This window comes from Euprymna scolopes, chromosome 5 (assembly GCF_053919585.1).
Source record: "Euprymna scolopes isolate OS-2025 chromosome 5, ASM5391958v1, whole genome shotgun sequence".
NCBI lineage: Eukaryota > Metazoa > Mollusca > Cephalopoda > Sepiida > Sepiolidae > Euprymna > Euprymna scolopes.
Genome location: NC_136486.1, coordinates 34,168,006 through 34,194,065, shown reverse-complemented (window position 1 = coordinate 34,194,065; position 26,060 = coordinate 34,168,006). Strand labels below are relative to the sequence as shown.

Here is a 26,060-nt window from a genome sequence, read left to right as displayed (position 1 = left end):
GGGTATTTGATTGTTTTGTTTTACAGGATGTCACCCCCTTTTGGATTTGGGTATTTGATTGTTTTGTTTTACGGCATATCATCCCCTTTTGGATTTGGGTATTTGATTGTTTTGTTTTACGGCATATCATCCCCTTTTGGATTTGGGTATTTGATTGTTTTGTTTTACGGCATATCATCCCCTTTTGGATTTGGGTATTTGATTGTTTTGTTTTACAGGATGTCACCCCCTTTTGGATTTGGGTATTTGATTGTTTTGTTTTACGGCATATCATCCCCTTTTGGATTTGGGTATTTGATTGTTTTGTTTTACAGGATGTCACCCCCTTTTGGATTTGGGTATTTGATTGTTTTGTTTTACGGCATATCATCCCCTTTTGGATTTGGGTATTTGATTGTTTTGTTTTACGGCATATCATCCCCTTTTGGATTTGGGTATTTGATTGTTTTGTTTTACGGCATATCATCCCCTTTTGGATTTGGGTATTTGATTGTTTTGTTTTACAGGATGTCACCCCCTTTTGGATTTGGGTATTTGATTGTTTTGTTTTACGGCATATCATCCCCTTTTGGATTTGGGTATTTGATTGTTTTGTTTTACGGCATATCATCCCCTTTTGGATTTGGGTATTTGATTGTTTTGTTTTACGGCATATCATCCCCTTTTGGATTTGGGTATTTGATTGTTTTGTTTTACGGCATATCATCCCCTTTTGGATTTGGGTATTTGATTGTTTTGTTTTACAGGATGTCACCCCCTTTTGGATTTGGGTATTTGATTGTTTTGTTTTACGGCATATCATCCCCTTTTGGATTTGGGTATTTGATTGTTTTGTTTTACGGCATATCATCCCCTTTTGGATTTGGGTATTTGATTGTTTTGTTTTACGGCATATCATCCCCTTTTGGATTTGGGTATTTGATTGTTTTGTTTTACGGCATATCATCCCCTTTTGGATTTGGGTATTTGATTGTTTTGTTTTACAGGATGTCACCCCCTTTTGGATTTGGGTATTTGATTGTTTTGTTTTACGGCATATCATCCCCTTTTGGATTTGGGTATTTGATTCTTTTGTTTTACAGGATGTCACCCCCTTTTGGATTTGGGTATTTGATTGTTTTGTTTTACGGCATATCATCCCCTTTTGGATTTGGGTATTTGATTGTTTTGTTTTACGGCATATCATCCCCTTTTGGATTTGGGTATTTGATTGTTTTGTTTTACGGCATATCATCCCCTTTTGGATTTGGGTATTTGATTGTTTTGTTTTACAGGATGTCACCCCCTTTTGGATTTGGGTATTTGATTGTTTTGTTTTACGGCATATCATCCCCTTTTGGATTTGGGTATTTGATTGTTTTGTTTTACGGCATATCATCCCCTTTTGGATTTGGGTATTTGATTGTTTTGTTTTACGGCATATCATCCCCTTTTGGATTTGGGTATTTGATTGTTTTGTTTTACGGCATATCATCCCCTTTTGGATTTGGGTATTTGATTGTTTTGTTTTACAGGATGTCACCCCCTTTTGGATTTGGGTATTTGATTGTTTTGTTTTACGGCATATCATCCCCTTTTGGATTTGGGTATTTGATTCTTTTCTTTTACAGGATGTCACCCCCTTTTGGATTTGGGTATTTGATTGTTTTGTTTTACGGCATATCATCCCCTTTTGGATTTGGGTATTTGATTGTTTTGTTTTACGGCATATCATCCCCTTTTGGATTTGGGTATTTGATTGTTTTGTTTTACGGCATATCATCCCCTTTTGGATTTGGGTATTTGATTGTTTTGTTTTACGGCATATCATCCCCTTTTGGATTTGGGTATTTGATTGTTTTGTTTTACGGCATATCATCCCCTTTTGGATTTGGGTATTTGATTGTTTTGTTTTACAGGATGTCACCCCCTTTTGGATTTGGGTATTTGATTGTTTTGTTTTACGGCATATCATCCCCTTTTGGATTTGGGTATTTGATTGTTTTGTTTTACAGGATGTCACCCCCTTTTGGATTTGGGTATTTGATTGTTTTGTTTTACGGCATATCATCCCCTTTTGGATTTGGGTATTTGATTGTTTTGTTTTACAGGATGTCACCCCCTTTTGGATTTGGGTATTTGATTGTTTTGTTTTACGGCATATCATCCCCTTTTGGATTTGGGTATTTGATTGTTTTGTTTTACGGCATATCATCCCCTTTTGGATTTGGGTATTTGATTGTTTTGTTTTACAGCATATCATCCCCTTTTGGATTTGGGTATTTGATTGTTTTGTTTTACGGCATATCATCCCCTTTTGGATTTGGGTATTTGATTGTTTTGTTTTACGGCATATCATCCCCTTTTGGATTTGGGTATTTGATTGTTTTGTTTTACGGCATATCATCCCCTTTTGGATTTGGGTATTTGATTGTTTTGTTTTACGGCATATCATCCCCTTTTGGATTTGGGTATTTGATTGTTTTGTTTTACAGGATGTCACCCCCTTTTGGATTTGGGTATTTGATTGTTTTGTTTTACGGCATATCATCCCCTTTTGGATTTGGGTATTTGATTGTTTTGTTTTACGGCATATCATCCCCTTTTGGATTTGGGTATTTGATTGTTTTGTTTTACAGGATGTCACCCCCTTTTGGATTTGGGTATTTGATTGTTTTGTTTTACAGCATATCATCCCCTTTTGGATTTGGGTATTTGATTGTTTTGTTTTACAGCATATCATCCCCTTTTGGATTTGGGTATTTGATTGTTTTGTTTTACGGCATATCATCCCCTTTTGGATTTGGGTATTTGATTGTTTTGTTTTACAGCATATCACCCCCTTTTGGATTTGGGTATTTGATTGTTTTGTTTTACAGCATATCATCCCCTTTTGGATTTGGGTATTTGATTGTTTTGTTTTACAGCATATCATCCCCTTTTGGATTTGGGTATTTGATTGTTTTGTTTTACAGCATATCATCCCCTTTTGGATTTGGGTATTTGATTGTTTTGTTTTACAGCATGTCACCCCCTTTTGGATTTGGGTATTTGATTGTTTTGTTTTACGGCATATCATCCCCTTTTGGATTTGGGTATTTGATTGTTTTGTTTTACGGCATATCATCCCCTTTTGGATTTGGGTATTTGATTGTTTTGTTTTACAGGATGTCACCCCCTTTTGGATTTGGGTATTTGATTGTTTTGTTTTACAGCATATCATCCCCTTTTGGATTTGGGTATTTGATTGTTTTGTTTTACAGCATATCATCCCCTTTTGGATTTGGGTATTTGATTGTTTTGTTTTACGGCATATCATCCCCTTTTGGATTTGGGTATTTGATTGTTTTGTTTTACAGCATATCATCCCCTTTTGGATTTGGGTATTTGATTGTTTTGTTTTACAGCATATCATCCCCTTTTGGATTTGGGTATTTGATTGTTTTGTTTTACAGCATATCATCCCCTTTTGGATTTGGGTATTTGATTGTTTTGTTTTACAGCATATCATCCCCTTTTGGATTTGGGTATTTGATTGTTTTGTTTTACAGGATGTCACCCCCTTTTGGATTTGGGTATTTGATTGTTTTGTTTTACAGCATATCATCCCCTTTTGGATTTGGGTATTTGATTGTTTTGTTTTACGGCATATCATCCCCTTTTGGATTTGGGTATTTGATTGTTTTGTTTTACAGGATGTCACCCCCTTTTGGATTTGGGTATTTGATTGTTTTGTTTTACAGCATATCATCCCCTTTTGGATTTGGGTATTTGATTGTTTTGTTTTACAGGATGTCACCCCCTTTTGGATTTGGGTATTTGATTGTTTTGTTTTACAGCATATCATCCCCTTTTGGATTTGGGTATTTGATTGTTTTGTTTTACGGCATATCATCCCCTTTTGGATTTGGGTATTTGATTGTTTTGTTTTACAGCATATCATCCCCTTTTGGATTTGGGTATTTGATTGTTTTGTTTTACAGCATATCATCCCCTTTTGGATTTGGGTATTTGATTGTTTTGTTTTACAGGATGTCACCCCCTTTTGGATTTGGGTATTTGATTGTTTTGTTTTACGGCATATCATCCCCTTTTGGATTTGGGTATTTGATTGTTTTGTTTTACAGGATGTCACCCCCTTTTGGATTTGGGTATTTGATTGTTTTGTTTTACGGCATATCATCCCCTTTTGGATTTGGGTATTTGATTGTTTTGTTTTACAGGATGTCACCCCCTTTTGGATTTGGGTATTTGATTGTTTTGTTTTACGGCATATCATCCCCTTTTGGATTTGGGTATTTGATTGTTTTGTTTTACGGCATATCATCCCCTTTTGGATTTGGGTATTTGATTGTTTTGTTTTACAGCATATCATCCCCTTTTGGATTTGGGTATTTGATTGTTTTGTTTTACGGCATATCATCCCCTTTTGGATTTGGGTATTTGATTGTTTTGTTTTACGGCATATCATCCCCTTTTGGATTTGGGTATTTGATTGTTTTGTTTTACGGCATATCATCCCCTTTTGGATTTGGGTATTTGATTGTTTTGTTTTACGGCATATCATCCCCTTTTGGATTTGGGTATTTGATTGTTTTGTTTTACAGGATGTCACCCCCTTTTGGATTTGGGTATTTGATTGTTTTGTTTTACGGCATATCATCCCCTTTTGGATTTGGGTATTTGATTGTTTTGTTTTACGGCATATCATCCCCTTTTGGATTTGGGTATTTGATTGTTTTGTTTTACAGGATGTCACCCCCTTTTGGATTTGGGTATTTGATTGTTTTGTTTTACAGCATATCATCCCCTTTTGGATTTGGGTATTTGATTGTTTTGTTTTACAGCATATCATCCCCTTTTGGATTTGGGTATTTGATTGTTTTGTTTTACGGCATATCATCCCCTTTTGGATTTGGGTATTTGATTGTTTTGTTTTACAGCATATCACCCCCTTTTGGATTTGGGTATTTGATTGTTTTGTTTTACAGCATATCATCCCCTTTTGGATTTGGGTATTTGATTGTTTTGTTTTACAGCATATCATCCCCTTTTGGATTTGGGTATTTGATTGTTTTGTTTTACAGCATATCATCCCCTTTTGGATTTGGGTATTTGATTGTTTTGTTTTACAGCATGTCACCCCCTTTTGGATTTGGGTATTTGATTGTTTTGTTTTACGGCATATCATCCCCTTTTGGATTTGGGTATTTGATTGTTTTGTTTTACGGCATATCATCCCCTTTTGGATTTGGGTATTTGATTGTTTTGTTTTACAGGATGTCACCCCCTTTTGGATTTGGGTATTTGATTGTTTTGTTTTACAGCATATCATCCCCTTTTGGATTTGGGTATTTGATTGTTTTGTTTTACAGCATATCATCCCCTTTTGGATTTGGGTATTTGATTGTTTTGTTTTACGGCATATCATCCCCTTTTGGATTTGGGTATTTGATTGTTTTGTTTTACAGCATATCATCCCCTTTTGGATTTGGGTATTTGATTGTTTTGTTTTACAGCATATCATCCCCTTTTGGATTTGGGTATTTGATTGTTTTGTTTTACAGCATATCATCCCCTTTTGGATTTGGGTATTTGATTGTTTTGTTTTACAGCATATCATCCCCTTTTGGATTTGGGTATTTGCTTGTTTTGTTTTACAGGATGTCACCCCCTTTTGGATTTGGGTATTTGATTGTTTTGTTTTACAGCATATCATCCCCTTTTGGATTTGGGTATTTGATTGTTTTGTTTTACGGCATATCATCCCCTTTTGGATTTGGGTATTTGATTGTTTTGTTTTACAGGATGTCACCCCCTTTTGGATTTGGGTATTTGATTGTTTTGTTTTACAGCATATCATCCCCTTTTGGATTTGGGTATTTGATTGTTTTGTTTTACAGGATGTCACCCCCTTTTGGATTTGGGTATTTGATTGTTTTGTTTTACAGCATATCATCCCCTTTTGGATTTGGGTATTTGATTGTTTTGTTTTACGGCATATCATCCCCTTTTGGATTTGGGTATTTGATTGTTTTGTTTTACAGCATATCATCCCCTTTTGGATTTGGGTATTTGATTGTTTTGTTTTACAGCATATCATCCCCTTTTGGATTTGGGTATTTGATTGTTTTGTTTTACGGCATATCATCCCCTTTTGGATTTGGGTATTTGATTGTTTTGTTTTACAGCATATCATCCCCTTTTGGATTTGGGTATTTGATTGTTTTGTTTTACAGCATATCATCCCCTTTTGGATTTGGGTATTTGATTGTTTTGTTTTACAGCATATCATCCCCTTTTGGATTTGGGTATTTGATTGTTTTGTTTTACAGCATATCATCCCCTTTTGGATTTGGGTATTTGATTGTTTTGTTTTACAGGATGTCACCCCCTTTTGGATTTGGGTATTTGATTGTTTTGTTTTACAGCATATCATCCCCTTTTGGATTTGGGTATTTGATTGTTTTGTTTTACGGCATATCATCCACTTTTGGATTTGGGTATTTGATTGTTTTGTTTTACAGGATGTCACCCCCTTTTGGATTTGGGTATTTGATTGTTTTGTTTTACAGCATATCATCCCCTTTTGGATTTGGGTATTTGATTGTTTTGTTTTACAGCATATCATCCCCTTTTGGATTTGGGTATTTGATTGTTTTGTTTTACAGCATATCATCCCCTTTTGGATTTGGGTATTTGATTGTTTTGTTTTACAGCATGTCACCCCCTTTTGGATTTGGGTATTTGATTGTTTTGTTTTACGGCATATCATCCCCTTTTGGATTTGGGTATTTGATTGTTTTGTTTTACAGCGTATCATCCCCTTTTGGATTTGGGTATTTGATTGTTTTGTTTTACGGCATATCACCCCCTTTTGGATTTGGGTATTTGATTGTTTTGTTTTACAGCATATCATCCCCTTTTGGATTTGGGTATTTGATTGTTTTGTTTTACGGCATATCACCCCATTTTGGATTTGGGTATTTGATGGTTTTGTTTTACGGCATATCATCTCCTTTTGGATTTGGGTATTTGATAGTTTTGTTTTACGGCATATCATCCCCTTTTGGATTTGGGTATTTGATAGTTTTGTTTTACGGCATATCATCCCCTTTTGGATTTGGGTATTTGATTGTTTTGTTTTACGGCATATCATCCCCTTTTGGATTTGGGTATTTGATTGTTTTGTTTTACGGCATATCACCCCCTTTTGGATTTGGGTATTTGATAGTTTTGTTTTACGGCATATAACCCCCTTTTGGATTTGGGTATTTGATTGTTTTGTTTTACGGCATATCACCCCCTTTTGGATTTGGGTATTTGATTGTTTTGTTTTACGGCATATCACCCCCTTTTGGATTTGGGTATTTGATTGTTTTGTTTTACGGCATATCACTCCCTTTTGGATTTGGATATTTGATTGTTTTGTTTTACGGCATATCAACCCCTTTTGGATTTGGGTATTTGATTGTTTTTGTTTTACGGCATATCAACACCTTTTGGATTTGGGTATTTGATGGTTTTGTTTTACGGCATATCATCTCCTTTTGGATTTGGGTCTTTGATAGTTTTGTTTTACGGCATATCATCCCCTTTTGGATTTGGGTATTTGATTGTTTTGTTTTACGGCATATCATCCCCTTTTTGATTTGGGTATTTGATTGTTTTGTTTTACGGCATATCATCCCCTTTTGGATTTGGGTATTTGATTGTTTTGTTTTACGGCATATCATCCCCTTTTGGATTTGGGTATTTGATTGTTTTGTTTTACGGCATAACATCCCCTTTTGGATTTGGGTATTTGATTGTTTTGTTTTACAGCATATCATCCCCTTTTGTGATTTGGGTATTTGATTGTTTTGTTTTACGGCATATCATCCCCTTTTGGATTTGGGTATTTGATTGTTTTGTTTTACAGCATGTCACCCCCTTTTGGATTTGGGTATTTGATTGTTTTGTTTTACAGCATATCATTCCCTTTTGGATTTGGGTATTTGATAGTTTTGTTTTACAGCGTATCATCCCCTTTTGGATTTGGGTATTTGATTGTTTTGTTTTACGGCATATCACCCCCTTTTGGATTTGGGTATTTGATTGTTTTGTTTTACAGCATATCATCCCCTTTTGGATTTGGGTATTTGATTGTTTTGTTTTACGGCATATCACCCCATTTTGGATTTGGGTATTTGATGGTTTTGTTTTACGGCATATCATCTCCTTTTGGATTTGGGTCTTTGATAGTTTTGTTTTACGGCATATCATCCCCTTTTGGATTTGGGTATTTGATAGTTTTGTTTTACGGCATATCATCCCCTTTTGGATTTGGGTATTTGATTGTTTTGTTTTACGGCATATCATCCCCTTTTGGATTTGGGTATTTGATTGTTTTGTTTTACGGCATAACATCCCCTTTTGGATTTGGGTATTTGATTGTTTTGTTTTACAGCATATCATCCCCTTTTGTGATTTGGGTATTTGATTGTTTTGTTTTACGGCATATCATCCCCTTTTGGATTTGGGTATTTGATTGTTTTGTTTTACAGCATGTCACCCCCTTTTGGATTTGGGTATTTGATTGTTTTGTTTTACAGCATATCATTCCCTTTTGGATTTGGGTATTTGATAGTTTTGTTTTACAGCGTATCATCCCCTTTTGGATTTGGGTATTTGATTGTTTTGTTTTACGGCATATCACCCCCTTTTGGATTTGGGTATTTGATTGTTTTGTTTTACAGCATATCATCCCCTTTTGGATTTGGGTATTTGATTGTTTTGTTTTACGGCATATCACCCCATTTTGGATTTGGGTATTTGATGGTTTTGTTTTACGGCATATCATCTCCTTTTGGATTTGGGTATTTGATAGTTTTGTTTTACGGCATATCATCCCCTTTTGGATTTGGGTATTTGATAGTTTTGTTTTACGGCATATCATCCCCTTTTGGATTTGGGTATTTGATTGTTTTGTTTTACGGCATATCATCCCCTTTTGGATTTGGGTATTTGATTGTTTTGTTTTACGGCATATCACCCCCTTTTGGATTTGGGTATTTGATAGTTTTGTTTTACGGCATATAACCCCCTTTTGGATTTGGGTATTTGATTGTTTTGTTTTACGGCATATCACCCCCTTTTGGATTTGGGTATTTGATTGTTTTGTTTTACGGCATATCACCCCCTTTTGGATTTGGGTATTTGATTGTTTTGTTTTACGGCATATCACTCCCTTTTGGATTTGGATATTTGATTGTTTTGTTTTACGGCATATCAACCCCTTTTGGATTTGGGTATTTGATTGTTTTTGTTTTACGGCATATCAACACCTTTTGGATTTGGGTATTTGATGGTTTTGTTTTACGGCATATCATCTCCTTTTGGATTTGGGTCTTTGATAGTTTTGTTTTACGGCATATCATCCCCTTTTGGATTTGGGTATTTGATTGTTTTGTTTTACGGCATATCATCCCCTTTTTGATTTGGGTATTTGATTGTTTTGTTTTACGGCATATCATCCCCTTTTGGATTTGGGTATTTGATTGTTTTGTTTTACGGCATATCATCCTCTTTTGGATTTGGGTATTTGATTGTTTTGTTTTACGGCATAACATCCCCTTTTGGATTTCGGTATTTGATTGTTTTGTTTTACAGCATATCATCCCCTTTTGTGATTTGGGTATTTGATTGTTTTGTTTTACGGCATATCATCCCCTTTTGGATTTGGGTATTTGATTGTTTTGTTTTACAGCATGTCACCCCCTTTTGGATTTGGGTATTTGATTGTTTTGTTTTACAGCATATCATTCCCTTTTGGATTTGGGTATTTGATTGTTTTGTTTTACAGCGTATCATCCCCTTTTGGATTTGGGTATTTGATTGTTTTGTTTTACGGCATATCACCCCCTTTTGGATTTGGGTATTTGATTGTTTTGTTTTACAGCATATCATCCCCTTTTGGATTTGGGTATTTGATTGTTTTGTTTTACGGCATATCACCCCATTTTGGATTTGGGTATTTGATGGTTTTGTTTTACGGCATATCATCTCCTTTTGGATTTGGGTCTTTGATAGTTTTGTTTTACGGCATATCATCCCCTTTTGGATTTGGGTATTTGATAGTTTTGTTTTACGGCATATCATCCCCTTTTGGATTTGGGTATTTGATTGTTTTGTTTTACGGCATATCATCCCCTTTTGGATTTGGGTATTTGATTGTTTTGTTTTACGGCATATCACCCCCTTTTGGATTTGGGTATTTGATAGTTTTGTTTTACGGCATATAACCCCCTTTTGGATTTGGGTATTTGATTGTTTTGTTTTACGGCATATCACCCCCTTTTGGATTTGGGTATTTGATTGTTTTGTTTTACGGCATATCACCCCCTTTTGGATTTGGGTATTTGATTGTTTTGTTTTACGGCATATCACTCCCTTTTGGATTTGGATATTTGATTGTTTTGTTTTACGGCATATCAACCCCTTTTGGATTTGGGTATTTGATTGTTTTTGTTTTACGGCATATCAACACCTTTTGGATTTGGGTATTTGATAGTTTTGTTTTACAGCATATCAACCCCTTTGGGATTTGGATATTTGATTGTTTTTGTTTTACGGCATATCACCCCCTTTTGGATTTGGGTATTTGATAGTTTTGTTTTACGGCATATCAACCCCTTTTGGATTTGGGTGTTTGTTTTGTTTACGCCGGTATTTTTCCGGTGATAGACTCATTTCGCGTCACATTCATTCATCTTGGCAACCCTAACCCCTCCTGATCTGAACCCATGTTGCTACTTCATCTGGGATTACTTCATGCAAAGGATCTATGACAACTATCCACAGCCCCTAGGAGATTTGAGGGACAACATAAGCAGACATCTGGCGTATAATACTTTACATGACCGAACGACTAATTCAACGTTTGTTGCAGTTGTGTAACATTGTAACCTTTTTTTTTAAAACGGTGTCGTTACATTTTAACGGACCCAACACGTTGTCGACTCTGTCGCAAGAAACAGAAGAAAGGAAAAAAAAATGCGGCAAACTTTTTCTTTCTTTTTTTTTTAACAAAAGCCTTTACATCTGGTATTTCCAATAACGCATTTTTCCCCCTAAATATTTAAACAGTTCATTTCTCCTTTTTCTTGCCGCGTGTGACTTCTCGTCTCTGCTCTGACGCCACTCAAACGTCTCGAACACTTCTACAAACACTGCTTCTTTGAACACGTGTGCCCGTTTTATCGCTGCTGTGACGTCACATCACACACTGGCTCAGTCATTTGCATATGGCTGCTGCTGCTACTAACCCATCGTCAGCGGCTTTGTTGCAGTAGTTATGCTTCAAGACGGTGTCTGGATAGAATATATCATTTACTAAGATTTCAATATCAGTCAGATTTAAAGGATACAATCTCCCAGAATTCAGGTACTATTTGGTGAAAAACTTTCAAAATCTAATACATAAACGATTATATGTCTGTTTGTCTGTCATATTTTCAAACTCTATCTCCTCCGAAACTAAAAGTCGCAGAGCGGCGCTAGGGACCTCAAATGATTGGATTTTTTACAGACCGTTCTTTTATGGGTCTTTAGTCGATTAAAATAGTTTTTAATGAGTCAAAAATGAGTCAAAATTGAAAAAAAAAACGTTATACATTTTGTACATTCATCTTAGTTTTTATTTTTAATTTTTAATCTGTTCATATACGTGTCACGTTGGTACATTGGTTACATCACCAGATTTGAATCCTACAGTTTCCGTTTCGATTTTAGCTAATGGCACCCAAATACTTAAAAAAAAAACTTTTTAAATAACAACTATAAAAATATATGCGAAATCTAGGCAAATTAGAATATCATATTTAAGCGTATTTTACGCCCGGGCAAAGCTCCCCCTCCCCCTCCGCTAGTACATACTAAAATATTCTTCAGGTTTTGGCTAGTGTTATGTGACCGTTTATGGAGTTGGAGACATGTCGCATAAAGTTTTGCTTGAATAAACAGGTGTACACACATCTCGGCACATCGAAATCAACGGTGATCGAAATGGGGGTTGGAAAGGGTAGAAGGACATGAATGGTGAGACCGTGGCAAACGTTTCTGCCTTGAGTTTATATAAAATATAAGTCTTGCGTGTATATAAAACTAGCATTTCAGCTCGGTGTTGCCCGGGTGTTTGGAGGTGTATGTTGAGCAAAAAAAAAAAAAAAAGAAAAAAAGCGGTCAATTTTTTTAAATTTTAACCCCTATTATGACCCCTTAATATATATATATTTTTTTTTAGGCTCAAATTAAATTATTAAGTTACATCCATGCCCAAGGAATCTATATCTAAAATTTCAATTGCTAATACCCAAAATTGGCGGAGGAGTTTGGTAGCGTTGAAAAAGTCAAATCGTTGAACTTTGACCCCTTAACAGCCAAATTTCTGACCGAAAACCGACCACAAAGATTTTCCCAAATCTCAGTACCCTGTATATCAATTATAGACCGAAAATTGACAGAGTTATTGCTTAGGGTACACGGACAGACAGACAGACACGTTCACTTTTATAGATACATAGATATAAGTCTTGCATCTATATATAATACGTCATAAATGTCTATTTTTATTGAACTTTTTGATACGCCACAAGTTTTAGGAATGGAATACATCAACTATGTGTTTTTTCCAAATCTTTTTCTTTTAAGAAAGAGCCGTTTGTCATGAACAAATTGCCACAATTCAAAGTTTTAACATTTAAGAAGGACAGAAAAAAATGTCTTTCATGTCACAACTTTTTGCAATTGGCACTTGTGCATCCATTATTCTTGCGATAAACCCTGTGAATAAGTTTGTGTCGGGGCAGACAGCTCAGGGTGAAGCGCTTCCAAGAGACAACCTTTCTCTTAAAAACATAACATTAAAAATACATGCTCCAACATTTGAAAAGACCGTAAAAAACAACAAACGGACTTCTACCGATTCTATGCTCCAACAACCTTATGGCAAAAAAAAAAAAAAAAAAAGAAAGGCATACTGATGATGGAGTGTATCTTCGAAATATATTTATAAATTTCAATATAAATTTCAAACAAAATAAATGTTTATTTTGTAATAATGCGTTGTTTTGACTTCAAACGTATCTAATGCGTATTTATTTTATTCAAACTCAACCAGCACCTCTATCAAGGAACACAAAATGGTTTAAATGGTACATATGTTCGACTTTCAGAATTATATTATCATCATATCGTATAAATCCGAAGATTCTATTGTTAGCATTGGTTTCCCCGATAGTTGTCTAGTCAGAATTCCTTCTAGAAAGACAGAGGAACAACGAGAAGGTTGTTAACATCATCAGTGAAAGTAATATTTTGTGGAGCGGACTGGATTCGAATTTGGATCACCCAAGTCATATATCCGTGTCGTTAGCACCTAGACCAACGTCACCTTTCTTCAGAATTATCAATACGTTTTAAGAGATAATAAGATGTATCAAGAAATAACATTCAATGTTATACTTAGGCTAAATTAATCAACGTTTTTTTCCCCCTAAGTCTTTTTTACTATATATTTTAATCACACAAAATACATACTAAAATATTCCTCAGTTTTTAATAGAGTTTTGTAACCGTCTACGGAGTTATATGCATGCTGAACGAAGGTCTGGTTGAATAAACAAATGTACACACGTCTTAGCACATCAAAACTAACGATAATAGAAAGGCGTTCAAAAGGATAAGCGAACGGGAACGGATATGCGGCGATATAACTAACATTTTGATATGTAGATTGTGAATAGAAACAATAGAAAATTATGTGAAATGTATTATACTACTAGCAGTTCAGCTCGGCTTTGTTCATAACTTTATGTGCATATATATATATATAAATATATATATATATATATATATATATATATATATATATATAACTACTTAATTTACTCACATAAAATTAATATACGAAAGTATAGATTTATGCGTAAACTTTAAGTATTTACTTCAAAAGTGCTCAATACGTAGGTAGAGCTAGTTAGCAATTTATAAAATATATATGGCGATTAAGCTACACTGAATATTCCGCGTTTCATCCACTCTAGGACTCTTCAGGCTTATGCGCATAAGCCTGAAGAGTCCTAGAGTGGATGAAACGCGGAATATTCAGTGTAGCTTAATCGCCATATATATTTTATAAATTACTAATATATATATGTGTGTGTGTGTGTGTGTGTGTGTGTGTGTGTGTGTGTGTGTGTGTGAAAAAGTTTGATGTCTCAGGTAACCCATATCTAAAATTTCAAGTTTTTAGACCCAAAAATTGGCGGAGGGGTTTTGTAGAGTCTGCAAAGATAAACTCTTTCAACTTTGACCTCTTGACAGCCAAATGTTCGCCAAAAAAACTGATTAAATAGCTTGCTGCATGTCTGAATGTCCTTTATGTAAAAATTCAAATGTTTAAACCCAAAATTGGCTGAATAGTTTTCTAGAAACGGCAAAGGTAACATATTTTGAACTTTGACCCCTTGGCAGCCAATTTTTCGGAAACCGATTAAAAGGCTTGCCTTATGTCTGAATACACTTTATGTAAAATTTCAAAGGTTTAGACCAAAAATGCGCTCAGTATTTTGGTGGAGATCGCAAATGTCAATTTTTAAAAAATTTTGACCCCAATTTTAACCCCTTAACATTTATTGTTTGGAGCTCAAATCAAATTGAAAAGTTTGATTCATATACAAGTAACCTACATAAAAAAATTTCAAGTGTTTTACCCAAAATTGGCAGAGGGGTTTGGTAGAGTCAGATCGTTGAACATTGACCCCTTTGAAAATCAAATTTCTGGTCGAAAACTGATTAAAAATATTTTCCCAACTCTTAATACCCCTTATGTCAATTCTCGAGTCTGTAGACAGAGTAGTTTGGTAGGGAAATGTACACACACACACACACACACACACACACACACACACACACACACACACTTAGACAATTTCACTTTTAGAGATATATAGATTAAAAGAATGGGAACGGACGACAAAGAACTGTAACATCAAAGGTAAGCAAAAAGACTAGATTACCCACATCTTGTTTTCACTTTTAATATTTTTGCTAATTTTGCTGTTGTATGTGCTTAATGAAATGTATAAATACAGCTTGCTTAATAGATGTGATAACATTTTCTTTTAGGGATTTACTGATAAGTAGGGCTACGACAACAGCATATTCTGTTCATTGTTTTGACTCTCGAGTGTGTATCTGTTGATATCTTATATGCTTTTATATAGAGTGATGTGGTTCTCGGTTGATTAACTGTGTCGGATATATACTCAAGAGTCAAAACAATGATAAGAAAATTCTGTTTTCTTAGCTCTACTGATAAGTTTTTGATGGTTTATAAGGTTGTTTCTATAGTGCGAAACTCAAAATTTGAAATACTATTCTTATATATATATATATATATATATATATATATATATATATATATATATAAGATTAAGGGTGGTGGTGTTTGATCAACACTGCTGGGGAGCCATGATGTAATATACTGCTTTGTTTTTAAATCCCCGAAACAGTGTTTCATGGTAAACAACTGATGATCCCTTGAAAAGTAAATTATTGGTACTATAGTATATTCGAGAGCGAGTTGATGCAGTGATTGCAGGTGATTGAATAACTTACTGACTAGATGGTTTTCTAACGAATGATAAAAAATATTTTTTTGTATAGTTTTAAAGGTTGAAAACTTCAAAGACTATATACTAGCAGGCCACCCGGCGTTGTCCGGTCGTAAAATATGCTTCAATATGCTTCAATATTATCTTTTAATTCATATGGAAACTAAGACATGTGCATGCGAGAATTATGTCTTTGTCTAAACAGTTCACTTCTTTTAGGTATAAACAAAGAGAGAGAAAATGCTCTGGCTGAGATTGAAACCTAAAGAAAATGAGTCAGTTACGTTAACTATTAGGCCAGCTTGACACGATTTTAAAATTGTTTACAAACCTACTTATTTTTAAGATAATGAATCTAATGTGAACGATTCACGCATGCATTAGCAAACAGTTGAAAATTGGACGGCCCCCCCACGTACCAAATTTCTAATTTTGACCCCCTTAGAAGCTCATTTATCCGGATGAAAACCGATTAAAAAGTTTTTCACGTGTCTGAATATCCTATATACAAACTTTCAAGTGTGTGGATAAAAAATTCGTTGAATATATTGGTTTAGAAATGTCCTCACACAAACATTCTTACTTTTATAGATATATAGATGTGTGTGTGTGTGTCTGTCTGTCTGTCTGTCTGTCTGTCTGTGTCTGTCTGTGTGTCTGTCTATGTGTGATGTTCACTGCATATATTGTAGTTAAAGGAAAGCAAATATTCATTATTTATTGATTTAATTTCAATTATATCAGTCACTACAAACATTTTTTCGCGGAACATAAGCATTTCGTATAAATGAAAAGACTTACCAAAACCTCCTCCTTGTCATGACCATTGAGAAGGAAAATTAACTCAGCTGGCTGAAAATGAAATAATGAAAATTAATGAAAAAAGAGATGGAAGAACACAAATATATAGTCTGCTGTTATTGTGGGAACAATTCAAAATATTCGCCCATTTTCGTTTAGTCAACATTTTTCATTTCTTTCCACTTTTTTTCGTACTTTAGAAACGGTGTTCATCATAGGAACTTATCCGAACACTTTGAAAAATAAATCCTTCAAACGCACCAGGCACAGCGCATCATAAAGTCTGATTTGTTTTTTGTTTTGTTTGTTTGTTTGTAACTTGTGGGTCACTGCTTATCAAGGCGCGAAAGCCACTCTGGGATAAGGGTAAGTGATTATTATTAGGCTGACGGTAAGACAACACCGTCATAATCAGTAACGGTGAAACTTAGGTACGGTTTAATTAAATAAGAGGACGGATCAACAAGAACTTGTTTGCATTAGACTTGAAAATTACCATGTTATAGTCAGCTGGGAAGCAGCCTCACAGTATTTCGGAAAGAAACTCGGCTCATGAAATTTTCGTTTAGTTTTAGGCACAGATGGAAAGTTATGGAAATTGTTGATAGTTGTTGTAGCCAGACGAGTATTTGTTACGAAAGTTTTACAGCGAGGGACAATAGATTAGAACTCAGTCGAGTACCTACCATAAAGGTGACGAGAGAGCAGAGATACTCGCAGCGACTCTTCTGTGAGAAAGAAGTAAGGAGACGAAAAGATTCATGCCCACTAGATTTTGAAGAAGGTTTGGAGTCTGTCGAGGCAAGAAGAGTATTTTTAGGAACCCTTCCCCAGATGTTACAATATCTTATCTGCATCGTTAAATCATCCCACTATTTTTCCAGTGATTTTGGCAACGGATCTTATGTAGGTTTACTATTTCAGTGATTGGGGTGAATGTCAGTTCGTGTGAAAGTACTTGTACATTTAATCATCGTTTCACTATTACTACATTAATTCTTATCAAACTATATCTCCCCAAAACATGTTTCCGCACATAGGGTAGCAAACACCTTACCTCTCTATTAACAAAGTCCTCTTTCTCACATCACCGTCATCAGTTTATTTACCGATCTCAGTTTTCGTTTAAAACCATTTCTTTTCGGAAGTACGGATGTTCAAAATTGTCACAAACAGATTTATCGATAACCTGCACATTTCTTTCTAATACTACAAACACTATTATCATAAACATTTCTTTCTAATACTACAAACACTATTATCATAAACATTTCTTTCTAATACTACAAACACTATTATCATAAACATTTCTTTCTAATACTACAAACACTATTATCATAAACATTTCTTTCTAATACTACAAACACTATTATCATAAACATTTCTTTCTAATACTACAAACACTATTATCATAAACATTTCTTTCTAATACTACAAACACTATTATCATAAACAGATTCAATGCGTTACGCAGACTAATCTATAAAAGTACGCTTAATTACATTGGAATAGCTTTCATTGATTAAACAAAAAGAAACACGTCAACAATATCCATCAACGATTGTGATTCTACGACTAGTTCAAAATAAACGTAAAAACGACCAGTTCAAAATAAAAACAGAAATTCTTTAGATACGTCCATTCAATCTACGCGTTCAATGATAACAATGTTATTTCACAATTTCCAACTATGGAATATATGAAAATGCCTTAGCAACCATCGAATCTTTTCTTCCCGATAGGTTTGTACAAGTCGTCGTTGATGGACAGAAGTCCGAAGTTCAAAGCTGGCGTTCCTCGGGGTTCCACCCTGGGCTCAATTCTCTTCCTTATTTTCATCAACGATTTTCCAAATCATATTCTGAGTCCATTCGTCGACATATACACAGATCACACTACCATCTATGGTAACACCTCAAAGGCCAGTAATGACCAGAATCTCTCTGAGTCTCTTTCCTTCGACCCTGAGAAGGTGGAGCAAAGGGGCAAAAGGTAGCTGGTTAATTTTATCGCATACAAAATCAAGCTTCTATCTTTTCATCACCAATGCTCTGACCCACACTCTTAACCCCAATTGATATAAATGGCTCTCGTCTTGAAGAAGTTCACTGTTTCGGCAAGCTTCTGGGTCTGACCTTCACTCATGACGTGAAATAAAAGACTTACATCAAATCTGTTGCCAATGTCGCTGGAAATATGATTGGATCATTCCACCGCTCCAGAGCATTAGTGAACTCTGTTCCGCTAGCCTGCTTCTCAGCTGACTACAATATGGTCGTTTTCAAGTCTAATGCAAACAAGTTTCTGTTGAAGTGTTTCCTTACATAATCGAAATTCCACCACTAACGATCTCTACGCTGCTGTCTCGTCAACCACCATGCACTCAATAACCTTAATCCCGGAGTGGCGTTTGGGACTTGATAAGTGGTAACTTTCCTGTGAAAAACAACGTGACTGATGGACTTTTATAGATATGTACGAATCTGTAGCAGTAACGAACTATTTTCTGTGTGCGGAGCAGTTAATGCTGAGATGAAATCGGGCAACTGTGAACCAATCAGAGAGCGCGACCTTGACAAAGACAAGCTTCCTTCTTGTCAAACTGAAGGTCGCCGAGAAAGCATCCTATTTCTTTCAATTAATCGGCACATGAAGTGAGAGCTGCCATGAACCCATCAACAACACGCTCGCTCGGCAATCTTTTTTCTTATTTTTTTGTTTTATTTTTTTACAAGGGAGTCACCACGTATCTAGGCCCGAAGGCCACTCGAGGATAAGGGTTAATGAATGTAAGGTGGTAGTGTAGTAATCGTTAATGGCGTAGATTGTGTTGAATTTAGATTATTTAAGAGGACAACTCAACAAGAACTTGTTTACATTGAACTTGAAAGCTATCATATTGTAATCGGCCGGGAAGCAGGACAGTGGAACAGTGTTCCACTGGTGGGCAGTTCTAGGAAAGAAACTTTGTTCATGGAATCTGCGTTTAAATTTAGGTCAAGATAGAGAGTGGAGAAAATTGTTGATAGTTGCTGCAGCTAGTCGAGTGCTTTTTGTGAAGGGGAGGGGACCATAGATTGGAGCTCAGTCGAAGTTTTCAGAAATCATGTGCCCCCCCCCCTTCCTGGAACAAACACTTGCTTTCTATGTAAGATGCATACGTATTCGAATATTCCATTAAAGTCTTCTTTATTTCTCAAATGGTAAGTTAATAAAGAAGTTAAAAACATTAGTTCTCCTCACACTAATTAATCATTTTAATATGTTGTAGCATATCTTTCTTGTGACCAGGACAAGAATTTATCTAGTCTGGTGGAGTATCCAGCTTTGTGTTGTTACTACAGGCAACATTACTTGGAGAAGGTGCACTGTTACTGGGTATGATCCAGTGTTGAATGGATCTTATTTGTGCCTTGAATACTATGTTATCTTGAATATTTACTCAGGGTTTACTTGTATGGGGAAGAAGAAGAAAAGATGACGCAAAGAAAAGAGAAGAGAAGAAAGGAAGACAAATTAATAAAGAGAAGAAAAAGAACGGAAAAAGAAGAAAGAGAAGAACATAAGAAGAAAAGAAAAGATGTTAAAAGAGGATAATGAACACAGAAGAAAAGAAGACATATGAAGAAAGAGAAGAAGAAGAGAAAAGTAGAGAAGAAAAAAGAATAAAGGAAAAAAAGAAGAAGAAGAAGAAAGAGAAGAAAGAAAAGGATAGATATAAAATGACGAAGAATACAAGGAAAATGAAGAAAAAAGAAGTAGAAGAAAAGAAGAAAATGTAGATGGTGAAAACGAAAGAAAAGAAAAAGTTAGAAGAAAAAACGATGACGAAAAAAAATGAAAAAAAGGAGGAAAACAAAGAAGAAGAAGAAGAAAAAGAAGAAGAAGAAGAAGAAGAAGAAGAAGAAGAAGAATCAACAGTAAGTGGTCGGTCATTTTAAGTATAATTACTGATGGCCAATACAAAATTTCACACTAAAATACCCCCGTTTCTTTCCGAGAACAAACACGCGTTGCCACCGCCACTTACCTCCGTGTGAACGATCACAGACACAGATCGAGTTGTTGTAGCCGGGATGACAGCTGATTGAACCGTTGTCGCTTTCTGCTGGTCATGAATACTCGACTTGCTCATCGTGTACGTCACTTGCGTCGTCTCATCTGTAAATAAAAACATTTATTCTCACATCAGATTCAGACAAGCGTTCGGCTGAATATACACAGTTTCCAGCCAAAAAAATAAAAAATAAAATAAAAATGGACTAATATTTAATGGAGACATTTTTGTTTGACACCGTTTGATGTTAATGACGTAAAATCATTTTTTTTTTTTTTCGCGTGATTTCTTTTTTTCTTTATACAATCTTGGATACTTCCACAGAATAGAACCGATATCGACTTTTTTGTGTGTTTCGTTTTACTTAATTCGAAGTTCTCAGAAATCAAGCCCCCACCCCCACCGGGGCTAACACTTGATCTCTATATGAGATACATAGATATCCGAATATTCCATTAAAGTTATATTTACCTGTTCAACGTTGAGTAAGTAAAGTGGACAAGAACATTAGTTTTCCTTCCCCTAATTGACCAGTAAAACCTGTTTTAGTATGTTATGTATTCGTTACGGCCGGTTGTTCTAAATGCGTTTGTCCAATCTATATAATTGTTAACATCTACTGTTGTATATATACGCACTGGCAGCGAGTAAAGCACAACACAGCTGATCTATAAAAAATATATATTGTTTTTATTTCACACCGAAAAATCAGCTTTTGATCATAAGTTATTACTGGTGTTTTGACATTTATGAAGGCGCGTGAGGTGGATGCGTGGTTGGGTCGGACGTTGGCAGTGAAGAAATGTGACAGCATCACTTCTCTCTGACCAACTGCCTGCTTTCTCTTTGTGACGATTTATTTTAATAAACATTCTGTTCCTATTGGAATACTTTAATATTTTCCATTGTCTATCATTTCAATCTTTTGACGGATATCTTTTCACATATTTTCTGGGTCAAATTATGCATTCCAAAAGAATGGTGGAATGGTTTCCCCCACTTACGGTTTACATATGTCTTCCCTACCTACATTTTTAATCACTTTCCCAATATATACGTAAAACATATAAATATCTCACTTTTCATAGGATTTTCTTTTCATCTTTGGTATATTTTATTTTCCTCAAGTATTATTCACCTGAGGAAGTCACCCGAAGATGGGGACAAAACGTTGAGAATTTTCTAAAAACGCAGCAGGTTATCTTTCGCTTTTTTTTTTTTTTTTTCATAATATTATCGATTTTGTTATGTTATAATATCGTCAATTTATCTCTAGAGTTCTTACCGAATTCTGCTTGTGATCCCGATGAATTCAAAGTGTCAAGTTTATTCTTTTCTTCGTCACTTTCAGTCGCATTTGACATTTCTATTTTCTGGGTCGTTTCGGCCTTCATCGTAGTCACGTACATTTCCGTGAACTGAGTTCCATTTGCTAGAAATAGAATTCAACAAATGTTTTGTTTTCAAATGTAACAGAAACAACCAGATAACGCTATTGTGATATTATGACTATGAAATCCGGATGACTAGAAGAAAAAGAAGAAGAAAACAGCAACAGTAGTAGTAGTAGTAGTAGTAGTAGTAGTAGTAGTAGTAGTATGGTACAAGCACAGACCGGCAGTAGTACTGTAAAACGAAAGTCACAAGATCCTATTAGACACGGATATACAAACGGATAAACTAATCCAAGCAAGAAGCCCGGATATAATAATATTTAATAAGAAGGAAAAATCCTGCCAGATTGTAGATGTTTGCCATTCCAGCAAACCACAGAGTGATGGTCAAGGAGACAGAGAAGCGGAGCAAATACACGGAACTGGCCAAAGAGCTCAAATGGATCTGGAAAATGAAGAAAGGCAAAATAACACCACTAATGGTAGTAACAATACTGAAAAACTTTGAAAAAAGAATGGAAGAAATTGGAATCAGAGGGATGATTGAGAAGATCGAAACTATCATAAACTGAGGGGGGATTGCTAAGTTGTAGAATAAGAAAACTTCCATCATCATAGATGCGCTTGGTTCAATTCCAGATGATATTTAGAAGCAATTGAACTCCTTGGGAATGAGGTACATCACCGTACTCCAGAAGTCAGTTCTGCTGGGCACAGCAAACATCCTACGCCAGGTGCTTTCCATCTAATTGACTCTTTGACTATGCTCATTAATTTTAGTGCAAAAACCCGAACATGAGTGAAAAAAAAAAAAACAAACAAAAACGATGTAATACATCACAACACTAGAATTAACGAACATAATAATAATAATAATAATAATAATAATAATAATAATAATAATAATCCCCCCCCAAAAAAATGATACTAAAGGGCCGAGAAGGGTCAATAAGGACTGAAAGACCGAGGAGCGAACGCCAACCAGACCTTGGCTAGACAAGCGCAAAGAGAACTGGGACCTTGGGGAGGCTGAGTGCCACTCAAATTCCAGTATAAACCAATGGTCACTACCAGCGAGAAATCAATGGTAAGCGGCTGTTGGGAAGATGCAAATTCATTTGCAAATGCTATCGAAGGAGGTGGAGCGAGCTGAACGTCTGGGGAGACTTGTTGTCACTCAGCTTCTAGAGAATACCACAGGTTTCCAATCAGATCGTCTGTTGACTTGTGTGAAAGCTCCATGTGAGCCAATAATAATAATAATAATAATAATAGTAATAATAATAATAATAATAATAATAATAATAATAATTAACAGTCCCAACAAACTTGGAAAAAACTAAGCGAAATCGAAATCGACGGGAAGACATATTATGCAACGAACGGCAATGCTGAAAACAACTGAAATTTTAAGGAAAGTCCTTGAATGCAGAAACTAGTCAACATGAGTGAAAAATGCTAACCGAGCATATCTAAACTGCACCAGAAATGAAACAAAAAAGCAAAACCAAGAAAACTTGTACACCCCCTTTTCCCTCATCTCCCCCCCCCGCAAAAAAAACTGGCACCGCACCAAATAGTCGAAGGGTCAAGGAGAATGGAAAGACCGAGGAGAGAAAGCATAAGCAAAGCCTCCACTGGATGAGTGCAAAGAGGCCTGGAACCTTAGATAGGGTTATTGCCACTCAAATTCAAGTGAAGACTAATGTCCGCTATCAACGAGAAATCAATGGTAAACGGTTGTTGCGGTAACACAAATTAATTTGAAAATGGGATCAAAAGAGATGGAGAGTATTGGAAATCATGGGAGACTTATTGTCAGCCAGATTTCAGAGAATACCACAAGTTGTTTTCAAAGAGAATTCTTTGATGGTGGCCAGTGTGAAAACTCCTAATGAGTCAATAATAATAATAATAATAATAATAATAATAATAATAATAATAATAATAATAATTCTGATTTCGTTTATCAACGTCTCTCTGGAAAAGGATGATATTCATTTCCAGAGGATTTCCCTCAATCCCGGCTCCAAACCAGGAGCTTCAAAGATCAAGGGTTTTTCTAAGGATGTTGGTGGTACCTACAATTGCAGAGGTCTGAAGGCCCCCCAAAACATCGGGGATTTGTAGTTTTTTCAATTGTCGTTCCAGACTACTACTACTACTACTACTACTACACTACTCCTAGTGTACCAACTACAACCGGGATTATTTGTGTTTTAACCCCGCGTATACGCCTTATCTCCAAGGTCAATGGAGCATACTTGCTCCACTTCTCGTTCTCCTTCTCTCTCACATTCATGTCCCAGGGTATTGAAAAGTATACAATCTGCCAGTTTTTTTAGACTTTGTCAATGACGACCAAATCCGGACGATTATGTTCCAATTGCTTGGTCGTTATGACACTTTTGTCCCACCATACCTCTATCTTGCCATCCTCACTTGTTCTCACTTCATCAGGCACCTCCTCAAACCATTTTCCAGCACACTTCACCCCAACCTTCTTACACACCTCCCAATATATCCGGAGTCCCATGCGATCGTGTCTTTTGTGGTTCTCTCTGTGCCAGTCCACTACATCCTACTGCAAGGTGCGCAATTGACTCTGAGGTCTTACCACAAATCCGGCATTCTGCAGAAACTTCCTCTCCTAGAACCACTTTTTTTTTTAACAATCGTGTTCCTAATGCCTGCTCTTGTTCTGCACACACAAAAGCTTCAGTACTTTTAGCCAGATACCCAGCTCTAAGCCATTGCCATGATCTTTCATCAGCCACTTTTGCTATACCATGGAATGGTGCATTTTCTTCCTAGCCAGTTCCTCTGCCCTTTCTCTATCCATACGTTTCACATAATCAGCCTTGGTCTCACATACCTCTACTTCATTGGCCACAACCTTAAGCATCCACTCCTCACTTCTAACCACATGCTCCTTCAACGACATCTCCTCGGTTCTCACACTACTACTATTACTACTACTACTACTACTAATAATAATAATTAATAATAATGAATAATAATAAATAATAATAGTAATAATAAATAATAATAAATAATAATAATAATAATAAATAATAATAAAATAATAAATAACAATAATAATAAAATAATAAATAATAATAATAAATAACAATAACAATAATAATGAATAACATTAATAATAATAATAATAATAATAATAATAATAATAATAATAATAATAATAATAATAATAATAATAATAACAACAACAACAATAATAAACGATTTTATTCATTTTTGGTTTTCAGTTTCTATTTTAAATATTCATGTGCTGCAAAAAAAAAAAAAAAGAAAAAAAGAAAGATAGCCAGATGCAACGCTGAAGTGGCGAAACAAAACCTATAACAGAAAGCAGCAACGTAAAAAAGACATGTACATAGTTGAATGCACTGCTGAGTGCTGAGGTGGCGAAGGAACAAAACGAAAGCTGTAACAGAAAACAACGTAAAAACAACAACAACAACAACAACAACAACAACACGTACATATCGTCGTCGCATCTTCGTAATCAGTTGTGGTGAAATCAGTAACTTCAGTTGTTTCAATTTGTTGTGTCGTTGTCGGAGCCTCTGTCGTCTCAACGTAATTGATATGATAACCATGGCGAACGGTCAACTTGGATTCAATGTACGTTGTGTCTGAAAAAGAACAACCAACACATTAGTATAAGGAATCAAGATATGTTTTATTGCGGTAAAAAGTACAATACGGAGGACAGTTTGTTGGTTGTTTGCAAATGAAAAAAAAAAAAAAAGCTGGAATAATGAGCCAACCAACAAGCTAGTATGATATCAATAAGGAAACCTCAACAGACTAGCTGACAAAAGGGTTATTCCACTATGATTAGAAGAGAATATTAATGACTGCTGAAGATCAAGGCTTAATGACTAATGCTTTTAAATAGAGGAGTGGTCTCAGCAATGACAATAATTGCAAGTTTTGCCATACAGAAGTAGAGATTGTTTGTGCTTAACGACCTATTAACTGTTCTATGGTCATTTAAGGTCATGCAGATTTTATGGGAATTGTGGTGTGTTATTGTATGCACTAAGTTTGGGAGGTTGGTTTATACTTTGTTGAGCAAGTTAATTTCTTTAGAACGTCAATTACTTTTGGTTGTTTTATTTTGTTAACGAGACCTCTAAGGTTGGA

At 35.5% G+C, this 26,060-nt stretch overlaps 1 protein-coding gene across 2 annotated transcripts in view; it reads right to left on the bottom strand.

Moving 5' to 3' along the window:
• LOC145276764 (uncharacterized) overlaps positions 1-26,060 on the bottom strand; it is a 118,804-nt gene that overhangs the window by 22,174 nt on the left and 70,570 nt on the right. For both annotated transcript variants that reach the window (XM_080128017.1, XM_080128018.1), the window contains exons 5-8: positions 25,394-25,546; positions 21,779-21,925; positions 20,467-20,597; positions 16,437-16,487 (exon numbers count right to left, since the gene is read on the bottom strand). In XM_080128017.1, coding sequence (XP_079984143.1) covers positions 16,437-16,487; positions 20,467-20,597; positions 21,779-21,925; positions 25,394-25,546 — 482 coding nt within the window. The remainder of the gene's footprint in view (positions 1-16,436; positions 16,488-20,466; positions 20,598-21,778; positions 21,926-25,393; positions 25,547-26,060) is intronic.